General features: G+C 39.4%; 1 protein-coding gene across 2 annotated transcripts in view; it reads left to right on the forward strand.

Moving 5' to 3' along the window:
- LOC138693178 (zinc finger protein 235-like) overlaps positions 1–15,102 on the forward strand; it is a 122,700-nt gene that overhangs the window by 32,269 nt on the left and 75,329 nt on the right. Inside the window, exons 1-2 of one of the 2 annotated variants that reach the window (XM_069816903.1) lie at positions 3,044–3,292; positions 13,171–13,259. In XM_069816903.1, the coding sequence (XP_069673004.1) occupies positions 13,176–13,259 (84 nt within the window). In that variant the 5' untranslated portion in view covers positions 3,044–3,292; positions 13,171–13,175. Of the gene's footprint in view, positions 1–3,043; positions 3,293–13,170; positions 13,260–15,102 lie in introns of those variants that run through there. The other variant, XM_069816904.1, reaches the window with a different exon arrangement.

The following is a 15,102-nucleotide window of genomic DNA, read 5'->3' on the forward strand; positions in this document are numbered from 1 at the left end:
GAGATTGGACTGAGAGGACAGAGATTGAACTGAGATGACATAGAGTGGACTGAGAGGACAGAGAGTGGACTGAGATGACATAGAGTGGACTGAGAGGACAGAGAGTGGACTGAGAGGACATAGAGTGGACTGGTAGGATAGAGAGTGTAGTGAGAGGATAGATTGGACTGAGAGGAGAGAGAGAGTGGACTGAGAGGACAGAGATAGAACTGAGATGACATAGAGTGGACTGAGAGGACAGAGAGTGGACTGAGATGACATAGAGTGGACTGAGAGGACAGAGAGTGGACTGAGATGACATAGAGTGGACTGAGAGGACAGAGAGTGGACTGAGAGGACATAGAGTGGACTGGTAGGATAGAGAGTGTAGTGAGAGGATAGATTGGACTGAGAGGAGAGAAAGTGGACTGAGAGGACAGAGATAGAACTGAGATGACATAGAGTGGACTGAGAGGACAGAGAGTGGACTGAGAGCACATAGAGTGGACTGAGAGGACAGAGATTGAACTGAGATGACATAGAGTGGACTGAGAGGACAGAGAGAGGACTAAGAGCACTTAAAGTGGACTGAGAGGACAGAGAGTGGACTGGTAGGACAGAGAGTATAGTGACAGGACAGAGATTGGACTTAGATCACATAGAGTGGACTGGTAGAACACAGAGTGTAGTGATAAGACTGGGACTGGCCTGAGAGCACACATAGTGGACTGAGAGGATAGACACTGGATTCAGAGGGCAAACTGGAATAGTAGGACAAATATTGCACTCAGAACACATGTGGTGGGCTCGGAAAAGAGAGATTGGACTGGAGACGACATAGAGAGGACTGGGTGAATAGAGAGTCGACGGGGACGACAACGTGGACCGAGAGTACACAGAGTTGTCTCAAAGGACAGAGAGTGGATTGAGCGACTGGGACACTGAGATTGGATTGAGCACAGATATAGGGGTAAGATAAGAGATTTCGTTGGGAGCAGAGAGAGTGAACTGAGAAGACAATGTGGACTGAGACTACAGAGAATGGACAGAGTACAGAAAGTGGACTGATAGGTCAGAGATCAGATTTGGAGGATAAATATTGGACTGAGAGAACAGAGAGTGGACTAAGCGGACTATGGACTGAGAGGACAGAAAGTTGGCTTTGAAGACAGAGAGAAGATACACTGAGAGAGAGTTTATATTAATTTTATTACTTCCGAGGCCTATTTCCAGTTTTTGTGCCTTATTTGGCCTTTTTCCTTTTTTGTCATTTGAGTGACAGGTAATGCTAATACATACAAATTGAATAATCGGCATAGAAGGGAAAAATTAGTTTGGTATATAGTATTAAAGGCATAAATGAAAACCATTTTTAATTTTATAAATGAAAATTAGACAATATTATCGCATAATTGGAATGTTTAATGGGAAACTCACTCATTAATACTTTTCAGTTTTTAGTGGCGCAAGTCTACATACCAGCTCTAGCTGATCAGTCGGCTGAGAGGCTATTGGATTTCTTTTCTCAGAGGTTCAGGATCTGTAGATTCCAAGAAAACAGTGCAGAGAGGAAATATAATAAGATACCTGGTAGCCTGATTGGTGGAATCGTATTGTAAGGGAAAAGTAAGACTGACACATTAGTTTTCGCTATTGTTATTAATATAAGTCTTTGCACACAGCATCATGTTTTAAATTTGAAGTAAGCTGTAATCACTTCGGAGGAAGTACATATATCTACACGATGAGAAATATTCTCTCTGACAGACGTCTGACTATGACAGCTGAGAACTTGGGGAAAAACATCTTCTGGCATGTAACCAGGAGGAGTGAAAGTACTGAAATATGATAGATAGCTTTATTCAAAGAGCTATATGAAATTACTAATTTCATCATTTTATTGTAGGTTATATCTTCGTAATTTTTAAATGACTATTTTCTAAATTGTAAGTATCTATTTGACTGCCAATTTTAGCCAAAATAAATGCCTGAAAAACCGGGCTCACCCGCTCGTATGCATCGGGTCTAAGACTATGATGAAGTAATATTGAGAAAGTTATAACTTACTTACTTACTGGCTTTTAAGGAACCCGGAGGTTCATTGCCGCCCTCACATAAGCCCGCCATAGGTCCCTATCCTGAGCAAGATCAATCCAGTCTCTATCATCATATCCCACCTCACTGAAGTCCATTTTAATATTATCTTCCCATCTACGTCTCGGCCTCCTCAAAGGTCTTTTTCCCTCTGGCCTCCCAACTAACACCCTATATGCATTTCTGGATTCGCCCATACGTGCTACATGCCCTGCCCATCTCAAACGTCTGGATTTAATGTTCCTAATTATGTCAGGTGAAGAATACAATGCGTGCAGTTCTGTGTTGTGTAACTTTCTACATTCTCCTGTAACTTCATCCCTCTTAGCCCCAAATATTTTCCTAAGCACCTTATCCTCAAACACCCTTAACCTATGTTCCTCTCTCAAAGTGAGAGTCCAAGTTTCACAACCATAAAGAACAACCGGTAATACAACTGTTTTATAAATTCTAACTTTCAGATTTTTGACAGCAGACTGGATGGTAAAAGTTCTCAAACAAATAATAAGAGACATTTCCCATATTTATTTTTCTAGAAAATTATTACTGGATTATTATCAAGAAATATGGTCATGTTATGTTTTATTTAACGACGCTTGCAACTACAGAGGTTATATCAGCGTCGCCGGATGTGCCGGAATTTAGTCCCGCAGAAGTTCTTTTACATGTCAGTAAATCTGTCGCATTTATGCACACTTAAATGCCATCGACCTGGCCCGGGATCGAAGCCGCAACCTTGGCAACCTTGGGCATAGAAGGCCAGCGCTATACCAACTCGCCAACCAGGTCGACTCAAGAAATGTAAACAACACGAAAACAAAATTAACGAAGTCATGAAAATCCAATTACGCTAAATTTATTGGTTTTCAGTCATTCACAAAAATTGCAGCGCCTGGGCCCTGTGGATCTAGGATGTCTGGATGAGGGGTGAAATGTATCGTATTCTCACAGAGTCGTTTGAATGTTGAACGCCGGCAATATAAGCAACTCTTCTGTGGCTATGTTAACCGGGAAGTTGCCAAAAAAAATTAATAGCCCAATTGTGACTTAAATTATTGTAAATTCATAACTTGTAGGCTTTCTCAATCTCGGCACGATCAGGTTAATGCAGCGTCACGGCGCAATAGATCCTAGATGCTTGTGGTTGTCTAGGGTGACAAGTTTGGATTGATATCTTGGTAGAAGTTTTGTTTGGTGGAAGTGTTATATTGTTGGAGAGGTAGGATCCAATTTGTTACATTTAAGATATATTACGGATAGAAGTGTATATATTGTATAAACATAGGCTTTAATCTTGAATATATTATCATTCTAGATTGAGTATGGTATTTACAGGATATAAGGGGTATCAGTGCCGTCCTTTTCACAGTCGTACCAGGTGGCCCGGATTCGATTCCCGGTCGGGGCAAGTTTCCTGGTTGAGGTTTTCCGGTGTTTTCCATCAACCCAATATGAGCAAATGCTGGGTAACTTTTGGTGCTGGACCCCGGACTCATTTCACCGGCATTATCACCATCTCATTCAGATGCTAAATAACCTAAGATGTTGATAGGGTCAAAACTTGATAGTTTTCGCACAAAAAATTTCTTCCCTTATTTCATTCGCGCTTGACTCCATAAGTCTGACGTCAGAGACTGCCGTTGCCATGGTGATCGCCATCTTGCTTTCTAAACAACTCCTATTCCTATATTGTGTATTGCGGTGTTACTGATTTATAGGACTATATAGTGTTAAATTAAAGTATTAAAGTAGTTTAAGTAGCTTAAGAGCTTTTTTTTTACAAGTGGTGTTAACTTTTATATTCGTGTCTGTGTATATTCACAGTACATTAGACTTAGTTATCTCAATATATTGGTAGGCGTACTTCACAATGTTTGTGTGTTCCGTCCCTGACTGCAAGCATTATAGTCAGAGAGATACTTGCAGTTTTTTTTACATTTCCTAAGGAGAAGAATAAAGCCAAGAAATGGATAACTGCTATAAGGTTTGTATATAAGACGTATCTTCTTACACAAATACTAGAGTTAAAATTAAGAAAAAAATTTAGGCCTAGTCTATAGATGTAATGCTTTTATTGTACGTTATTATTAAATGTTTGCAGGAGAGCTGACAGAGAACCGTCAAAATACTACCTAGTGTGCAGTTGTCATTTAAAAAATGGCATTAAAAAAAATGGTCCCTCTCTGTTTCCCAGAAATTCAGGAAAATATATGGATTCTCCTCGTGCAGAATCCATGAAAAGGAAACAGAATAAAAAGTTAGTAAGTCCATGATTTTGCTCTATATCCTGTGTCTGCTCGTGAGATTTTTGCTTGGGCTGGATTACAATTTTTAGCTTATAAAATTATCAAATATCACAGTGAAATTTATACTATTTATAACGAATCTTTGGTCTAGTTCTTGTTGGTGGTGTTGCTGCTATTGAAGATTATATCTTTTTTTTTAAGTACAATTAAACGAAACGCTATAAATGTGTAATGGTTGGTTCCGTTCTTAATAATTTAATAAGTTTCCGGAATGTACAACTGCTTAATTTCCAGCCTCCTCTTTTTGCGATTCTGAAATTAATGTATCATTTTATCATTAAAATTAAGTATTTTTTAATAATGACCTATTCTGTACTTAATGTTAAATTGCGAAGGCAGCAAGACGGTTTGTGCCAATGTACTGCTAAGAAAAGTCTTCACTCTTTTTAGCACAAAGGAACAATTTTTAGGGAGTAATGAATATTGAAGCCATTGAAAACATCTGTGCAGCTGTCGCCTATTCCTGTATTCAACATTATTTCATACAAGTTCATATTTCCTGAAAATCTGCAGAATTTGAATTCTTGTCTCTCGTACAAAAGAAATAATTCAGTTTTCAGCCGCTCTTTACATAAGAAAGTGGACAACTCAGACAGTTTCATTAAATTCGGATGTAGGAAATTTTATATAGCCTAGGCCTAATTTAAATTCTACGTAGATTCTTCGAGCAACAGTGCATATTACTGTGGAATCTCAGCCACCAAATCACTCAATTGGGTGCACTTCTTGTATAATGGCAGTTCACTTAATATAAATGTCAACATACATGTCGAACTTGGAGTCAGGCCACAAAAGCAGAAAAACACTGCAGGAAGGGGATTTGATCCGGTGCTGTGGATTGAACTTCGGCATAGCTCAATTGTTAGAGCGCTTCGTACGTAGAACCAAGGACCCGGGTTCGATCCCTGGCGCCGGAACGAATTTTTCTCCTCTAATATCAGTTATAATCACTAATTTTAATTGTCTTTGAAACGAGAGAAGTTACACAATTTTCATGCCGACAAATGTGTATACCAATTGAGAGTAAATTTCTCTTTTGCCTGATTAATTAATGATACCAGACACCTATTATGCAGAAACAAGATAGTCTGTAGGCTTTAGCTGCAGCCCTTAATGGTTGAGCCACCACTGTCTATATTCCTAATAGAAGTGAATATTCCCTAACTAAAAGACTTGTACATTGATTAATGGTACATACAGATCTTATGAGACTCTCATATTTGTTTTATTTTTTAATTACAGTGTAATCCTAGGTGAGAATGGGGCAGAGGAATGAAATGCTATTGCTGAGATTATGGAAGTGATACCAGATCAAGAGGATAATTCTCTTGTATCAGATAGGGAAGCAGAGACTGAAAATGTACAACTTGCAACTTCAGTGGCATTGCATTGAAAAATGAAATAGAAAAACTGAAAACAGAAGTGGCAACAATGAAAGAAACGTTCTCTTTCAAATGAACAGGAGACAATTATAAATTAATTCTTCTATATACTGGGCTGCCAAATAAGGACGTTTTTAAACTTCTGTATCAATTTTATGATAAATTTGAAATATGTTACTATAGTGGATGGAACGTTGATTGTGTCTCAAAAGAAGATCAACTATTTATGACATTGATCAAGCTGAGACAGAATCTTCTTCATGAAGACCTTGCAGTTAGGTTTGGTGTTAGCACAGCTACTGTCTCCAATATTATATTGACATGGTTACATGTTTTGCATGAAGTTTTGTATGAGGGTCTTATGGCAAATGTTCCATCCCTTTTAAAAAATCAAAGTTGTCTCCCGAATTGTTCTCAAATTTCACATCCTGCAGAGTGATAATTGACTGCACGGAAGTATACACCGCCATACCAACATCTATGGGAAAGAAACAAAAATTGTACAGTCACTACAAGCATCGGAGCACCCTGAAGGGGCTACCTGCTGTTGCTCCAAATGGTGGAGTGACATTTGCAAGCAGCCTGTATGGAGGATCAACATCGGATAAGATGATCACCAAGGACTGTGGTTTGTTGAACATTTTGAAATGGTTTTTAATAAGTGACATTTTGACAGAAGCTGTACATGTAAATATACCTCCTTTTTTAGAGACACCTCAGTTTACTGCAGAACAGGTGCTTCATGCAAGGAGCATTGCATACAGTAGAGCGTGCAATTGGGAGGATAAAGGGCTACTCAATTTTGGACTTTGTTCCACATTCATTATTGCCTTATGCTAGTAAGGTCTGGCAGTTTGTGCTGCATTGACCACTTTCCAGTATCCAGTGGAGGTCTTTTTCAAGCCGTCAGATGAAGGAAGTTCTTAAGGCACATTAACATAAAGTGGCTAATTTCATAGCAATATTACATCCTAATACTCAGAATATGGAATTAACTGTTCTATGCTAATGATAATTATTATCATAATTACAATTCATTTATCTTGCAGTGTAGGCTTTCATGGCCGGAGTCTATAGATCTAGATTCATTTTCCGGGCTGAAAGGCCGTGGTCTATTGGTTGGTTTTATACCAGACGTTTCGTCTGCAACTGTGGCAGACATCTTCAGTGGAGTGGTATCCGAGGTCGCAAGACTCTTCTCGGCGTACCTGAGGCAACTGATCCTGTGTCTGGTTGTGCGGGCGTATTTATAGTGCGGCTCGCAGACCGAGGCCTGTTGTCGCTGCGGTCCACGCCACTTTGTTCGCTGCTCCCGTTCAGGGTTCCGTCCTTTTGTTGTAGTGGCTTCTTATCTGTTCTGTTTAGGCAGTGGCAGCACATGCCTATCAAGAAGGCGATCACAACATAAGATTCAAGGACACGGACATCTTGAGCACGACGACGCACTTCTTCCCCCGTCTACATAGAGAAGCGATCGAAATATATAAACATAACAACTTTAATCGCAAGGAAGAAGGCGTAAAGCTAAACAAGTGTTGGTACCCGGTCCTAAACAGAACAGATAAGAAGCCACTACAACAAAAGGACGGAACCCAGAACGGGAGCAGCGAACAAAGCGGCGCGGACCGCAGCGACAACAGGCCTCGGCCCGCGAGCCGCACTATAAATACGCCCGCACAACCAGACACAGGATCAGTTGCCTCAGGTACGCCAAGAAGAGTCTTGCGACGTCGGATACTACTCCACTGAAGATGTCTGCCGCAGTTGCAGACGAAACGTCTGGTATAAAACCAACCAATAGACCACGGCCTCTCAGCCTGGAAAATGAATCTAGATCTACAATTCATTTACTTTAATTTCAATATAATTCCGTCATTAACTTATCAAATATACTTACATGCTTAGGCCTATTACATTAGTAAATACATTTCATAAGTTAATGAAATTATACAGATAATAAAGTAAATGAAAATAACATAACTTAACCAGAATTCACATTGTCTATTGAAATACTAATGATAATGTTAAAACTTGTTAATTTAACAGTTTTCAATACAGAACTGTGTTAAACTATTGAACTTAATAAGGTATCATACTTTTGTGGGTTTTCGCCTTTGATTTGAATGTCATCATGATCATCATATCCCTCACGTATTAGACCCTACAGGATCTGTTACGGTCTCATGCCAGCACTTGCGTGGTCTTCCCAATTTCCTCTTTCCTCTTGGCACATAAGTAAGAATCTGTTTAGGCCATCTAGTGCGATCCATCCTTTCGACATGTTTTTTCCACTGAAGTCGATATGGTTGAACAAAATTAACTATAGGATCCATTTTTAGTTCCTGCAATATGTCCACATTTTTATGGTGTTCCAGCAAAGCGCATCCCGCTGTTTGTCACATGAACCTCATTTCAGCTGTCGTCAGCTTTGATTTGAATTTAATATTCATTATATGTGAAGTAATTTTGTTTTGTAATAGTATGTGTAATCTGGATAATTTCTTTGATGTGTTCTTGTGGTATGTTGCTGTTTTGAGAATTGTTCTATTCTATTCACTCGTAGTGTGTCTTTTATTATTGGTGTATTAATTTATAGAGTGCTAGTGTTCCACTGTATGGAATGTGTTTGTTGTTTATTTTATTAACCGCGTAAATATAATTTTTTTTACTGTTGTTTGATTGTCAAAGGCGACTGGGTAACTTAGTTGGTAGAACAGCTGGCTATGGACTGGAAGGTCCAAGATTCGATCCCGGGTGGGACGGGATTTTCTCGTCGTCAGACTTTCAGAACAGCCTCGAGGTTCACTCAGCCTGATATGAAAGAAAGGGGAGAGTGGATTGAGTGGGCAAAGAGTAGATTGAGAGACCAGAGAGTGTACAGAGTGGACTGATAGGACAGAGAGAAGACTGAGTGGACTGAGAGGACAGAGTGGAGTGAGAAACTGAGAGTGGACTGAATGGACAGAGAGGTGACAGAGATTGGACTGAGAGTGGGCTGAGAGTGATCTGGGGAACTGCGAGTCAGAACTCTTTCCTCTCTAAGCTCACTCACTGTAACTTCTGTAGGCCTACTCTCTCCTTCATATCGGTCCACTCTGTGTTCTTTCTCTGTTCTGTCTCAGTCCTCTCTCCCCTCTCGGTCCAATCTGTATATTCTCAGTCCACTCTTTTTCTCCTCAGCCCACTTCGTCCTCTCAGTTTTCTTTGTATCACTTTCTGTCCTCTCAGTCCACTCTCTTTCCTCTCAGTCCATTCTCGATCCTCTCAGTCCATTTTCTTTTCTCTCAGACCACCGTCTCTTCTCTCTCTGTCCTCTCAGTCCACTCTCTTTCCTCTCAGTCCATTCTCGATCCTCTCAGTCCATTTTCTTTTCTCTCAGTCCACCGTCTCTTCTCTCTCTGTCCTCTCAGTCCACCCTCTTTCCTCTCAGTCCATTCTCGATCCTCTCAGTCCATTTTCTTTTCTCTCAGTCCACCGTCTCTTCTCTCTCTGTCCTTTCAGTCCACTCTCTCGTCTGAGTACTCTCTCTGTCGTCTCAGTCCTCTATCTGTCCCGTCTGTCAACTCTCTATCCCCTGAGCCCACTCTCTGTACTTTCAGTCTAATCTCTACTGTCAGTCCACTTCCTGTCTTCTCAGTCTACTCTCTGCACTCTCAGTCCACTGTATGTACTCCCAGTCCGCTCTCTGCACTATGAGTCCTCTCTCTCTCCTCTCAGTCCACTCTCTGTACTCCAATTCCAGTGTCTGTTCTCTCTTTTTTCTGTCTGTCCACTATCTCTACTCTCAGTCCACTCTCTGTCCTCTCAGTTTACTTTGTACTCTCAGTCCACTCTCTTGCCTCTCAGTTCACTCTGTCCCGTCATTCCACTGTCTGTCCTCTTATTTCTCTCAGGTCACTCTCTGTATTTTAACTGTCCTCTTAGTCCACACTCTGTATTCTCTTTCTCTCCATTCTGTTCTCTCTGTCCTCAGTTTAGGAATGAAACAGAGGATTGAGAGAACAGAGAGGCAAATAATGACTGAAACAACAGGGATGAGTGAAATTTAACAGAAGAAATTCATTCTGTATAGAAGTGTCTTTACACTTTGCCACCAGTTTCTTCATACCTATATTATGCCTAATTATAATTTGAAGCGGTTCGAACTCAGGAAAATATTGCCGTCACCTGGTCCAAACTAGAGACTGTAATTTGGCAGAAGAACCGCATTGTGTATGCAAGTTTTCATATTTTCCCTGCAATTTTTTATAGGTACAATGAAGAATTATACATTTTCGGGACTCGAACTCAGGAAATAATATTGTCACAGGTTGCAAACTGCAGTCTGTAATTTGACGGAAGGGGTGTATTTTGTATAGAAGTTTTTAGATTTTACCAAGAAATCATTCATCGATATTGAGAAGAGTAATATACTTACTGGACTCGAACTCAGGAAACACTGTCCTCACTGACTTCGAACTACCTTTCATTAATTATGGTTTTTCCACCCTCAAACTTGGGAAGCTGTGTTGTCAACGATTCCATAGATGACACCCTAAACGAAGCAATATAACTGTCGCCATTTGTTATGTTGAATTGTGAAATGTACATGCTAAAACGGTTTAAGTACATGTTACTGTTAGTGCATTAGCTTTATCTATGGTGTGGTAGCTCCTTTACTTATGTAAGTATGTCTTGCACATGCACAGTGTCACATCATTGGACTTTGAAATACATAGACACACAAAAACAGATCCAAATGAAATTTTCAACACACAACTCAATTTCAGATCACACACACTCTTTGACTCCACATTACATTATCTAAGGACGTTTGGTGTCTACGAAACCTAGCAATTCTGAGGTAAACTGCTGGAAAACTTTCAAGTAACTGGGTTTGTCATTATTCGTTAAGTTTAAAGCTTAAAAGAGCTCATATTCTGTCCAAAGTGTAAATCGGTCTAATCATATTTCTCAATTTTCCATGAGATTTCAGCACAATTTTCGTTTGTTTATCGCATTTCTCGCACTATTACACAGAGATAAATTGCAAATATAATTTTTCTGCTGAGCGCCTCAAATTTTGATAGAGTTGTAGTTATTTATGACGTCACCTATAATGGAATTATTTCCTCATCAAAACCTCCGTCAGCCACCGGCGTAGCTCAGTCAGTTAAGGAGCTTGCCTGCCGGTCTGAAGTTGCGCTTGAGCTCGAGTTCGATCCCCGCTTGTGTTGATTATCAGGTTGGGCTTTTTTCGAGGTTTTCCCCAACCGTAAGGCGAATCCTCGGCCTCATCTCGCCAAATACTGTCTCACTATCTCCAATCTCATTGACGCTAAAGAACCTAGTAGTTTAAACAGCGTCGTTAAATAACCAATTAAAAGAAACCTCCGTCCACCATCCCTCTTTTCACATAAGCATCATTTTCTAGGGAATTACATGTACAAATATATACGTAGAAACTTAAGTACATAAAAATAAAAACATACATTTAGTCACTGCGATTATTAAATTCCCCGTTTCTTTGCTTTAGGTATATTCATGGATTCATTCATAGTCTCTTCCCCAGGGGATGTTTTCACTGCAAAACCAGCTTTCTCCAATCTTTCCTATTTTCTACCTTCCTCTTTGTCTTCTCATATGACCCATATTATTGTACCTTAATGTCACCTATCATCTCATATCTTCTTCTGCCCCGAACTCTTCTCTCGTTCACTATTCCTTCCTGTGCATCTTTCAAAAGGCAGTTTATTCTCAACTAGTGACTCAACCAATTCCTTTTCCTCTTCCTGATGAGTTTCAGCATCATTCTTTCTTTATCCACTTCTGCCAACACAGCTTTATTTCTTATTCTGTCTGTCCACTTCACACACTCCATTCTTCTTCTCTTTTTTTTTTTTTTTAGTAAGTTATTTTACGACGCTTTATCAACAGCTTAGGTTATTTAGCGTCTGAATGAGATGAAGGTGATAATGCCGGTGAAATGAGTCCGGGGTCCAGCACCGAAAGTTACCCAACATTTGCTCATATTGGGTTGAGGGAAAACCCCGGAAAAAACCTCAACCAGGTAACTTGCCCCGACCGGGAATCGAACCCGGGCCACCTGGTTTCGCGGCCAGACGCGCTAGCCATTACTCCACAGGTGTGGACCCATTCTTCTTCATATCCACATTTCACATGCTTCTATTCGTTTTTCTTCACGTCGTCGTAATGTCCATGTTTCTGCACCATAGAATGTCATACTCCATTCAAAGCACTTCACAAGTTTCTTCCTTAATTCTTTTTTCAGAGATCCGCAGAAGATGCTCCTTTTTCTATTAAAAGCTTCCTTGGCCATTGCTATCCTGCTTTTGACTTCCTGACAGCAGCTCATGTTACTGCTTATAGTACACCTCAAGTACTTGAAGCTGTCCACTTTCTCTACTGCCTCATTTACAGTTCTCAAGTGAAAGTCTCAGGAATCTTCTATGCCACATCAGTAAATTTAAAAATGCAGTTATATTGCCAGACTCCAAAGCAGCTATTCTATCAATCGTCTCTAAACACACACTTTCATCTCAAACAGCAGAAATAACTAAAATGCTCTCTCAATTAATAGCACTCAATAAAAGAATTGTATTCCAATGGATGCCATGCCATTGTGGAATCCTGGGAAACGAGAATGCGGATGCTTTAGCAAAGAAGGGCAGCACTGCTACTTACAGACCTGTTACTAAATCTACGTATTACTCTGTGAAGAGATTTATTAAATCTACATACTTAGAATTCAACAAACACAATTTGATAACACAATCTCAAGGGAAAAAATGGAACTCTCTGCATCAAAATCCACAGTTAATTCCCGAGTTACCAGGAAAATCGTCTGTAGCTGCATTTAGATTGGCAACAGGCCATGATTGTTTGGCCAAACACCTGCATAGAATTGGAATATATCAGTCCCCTAACTGCCCATTGTGCAACTCAAACCAAGAAATGGATTCGGAACACCTCAAAATCTGTGCTTCAGTGGCTGGCCATGATAATATCTTTGAAAAATATTGGAGTGCAAGAGGTCAAATGACTTTATTGTCAAACGTCTGGCATTAGAAAACAACAACAACTCTCAAGTTTAGGCCTACCTTCTTTTTTTTCTTCCTATGACCATGGTCTTCGTCTTGTTTGCTTTTATCTTCATGTCGTACTGCTCACAGCTGTCACTCAGCTCCAATAGCATATCCCTTAGTTTAGGTATATTGCCTGTAGAGAAAATAAATGCAGTCATAGTAGCACCAGTACTCTGTATATGTCCTGACATTTTGTGTACGATATTAATAGTTTTCCACATGTTTAGAAATTTGAAATAAAATTATTCATACAAGTTTGTGATAAGTGTTTCTGAACTGCTCCGTTTGTTTAAATCACTTCAGTTACAGAACCTCTTCTTTCAGTTGTCATGGATGTGATCAAGATGGACCCTTTCTGTTCACCACTGCAGGATATCACGCATGAAGCAGAAGAGAATAAGGCTTTATCAGAGGTAAACTCAACAGTATTACGTGTATTTTTTTCAGTGGCAGAAAACATTCATTTCCCATTTTATATTGAGTAGAACGAATTAGATTTGCAGGCCGTAACTAGCTGTGTGGTGTAATGATTTGGGCTGGCAATATCAATTTGGCATTGATTCGAGTCTGGATATAGGAAGCAGTTTTCACAAAAATTTCCACCGGTAGTCTGTGGGTCGGTACTCCATCTCAATTATAATCTGCCAATGCAGACCACAGAGAGTAGGTCTTATGCAATCCAACTTGACCACACATTGTGCTAAATACTGGTTGGAGGATCTTCCACCTCTGAAAATAGCATTACTTCATAACCTTCTTACTTTCATTCTCGTGTTACATATCTATTAAGTTGGGAAAAATTCGTTCCGGCACCGGAAATCGAACCTGGGACCTTTCAGCTCTGCATAGCTCAGTTGCAAAGAGCGGTCAACGCGTAGAGCTAAAGGTCTCAGGTTCGATCCTGGTGCTGGAACGAATTTTTCTCATTTTAATAGGTATATCTACAATATGAGGATGGCGAGACCTCATATCTGAATATACAGGGTGTAACAACTTTAATGTTTAGAATTTCTGGAACATGTTCCCTGACACGTTCTACGTCGATTAAACCTAACATACCTATATCCAAAGTTCTATAGGTTTGGAGTATTTGTACCCCAAAGTTAAATTTTTTAGTTTAATTTTATCGCTGAATACTGAAAGAAGTAACACCAATTTCCGAAAGTGACATGTCTATGTCATTATTTTTATTATTACCATATTACATTTTAATATCAACTACTTGTGAGTATGAAAGAAGCAGTGCAAAGTTGAAAAAAAATGTCCTTAAAATTCCAAACACTGTACTTCTTGAAATTTGCCAATAGGCACGTGAAAATACCTGTGCACTAGGAATCCTACGATTTGGGAACCGTGCTTGATATGCCAAAACAGCTGCTGTTGCATTGCCATCACACAGTCCATACACATAAACTATGTCGGTGTATTCCTGATGTGTGTACACAAAAGGCATGTTTTAATGGTCAAAACTCAATAAAAAGACTAGTCACAATACGGTTTATTTTTCTCACAACTGTTATTTTAAACTGTTGTCTGTTTCGTTTCCTTAGCAACCTAAACAATTTTAATTTAATTTCTCTTAAAAGTAAAATTTCCTTCATTCACTGCTTTTCAAATGTTTCTTGTGTATCTCTACTTAGTAATGCCATAAAATAGGCCTTGTGTAAACGGTATAATGCTTGGAGCTGCAAGAAGTTCTATTTTTTCCAGCTCTGTTATCTCTGTAACCTCTCAATTTGGGATATAGGTATGTTAGGTTTAATCAACGTAGAATGTGTCAGGGAACATGTTCCAGAAATTCTAAACATTAAAGTTGTTACTCCCTGTATATGTATTTGTGTTACATGTTAATACCTTAGATTTCTTTATAATTAGAGCCCGGAAGTTCATGCATTTATTTTGGCTAAAATATGCAGGCAAATAGGCACTTAAAACTCAGGAAAAGGCAGTAAAATAATAAAAATAGGTACTTAGAAGTTATGAAAGTGGTAAAATCACCAAAATTGTAATTTAATAAACCCGTGTATCATATTTGCGTACTTACTCTTGTTTTCCTTGGTTACATGTCACAACAACATAATTTTTCCATTTTGCAACTGACATTGTCGGACAGGATGTTTTCATCATTGAAAAAGATCGTTCTGTTTCCACTGAAGTGATTAGAGCGTACTTAAAACGTGCTATTTTGTGGATGGACTCATTTCGGTAACAGTAGCACCAACTAATGTGCCAATGGTGGTAATTGCTTTTAATACG

This window comes from Periplaneta americana, chromosome 17 (genome assembly GCF_040183065.1).
Source record: "Periplaneta americana isolate PAMFEO1 chromosome 17, P.americana_PAMFEO1_priV1, whole genome shotgun sequence".
Classification (NCBI taxonomy): domain Eukaryota; kingdom Metazoa; phylum Arthropoda; class Insecta; order Blattodea; family Blattidae; genus Periplaneta; species Periplaneta americana.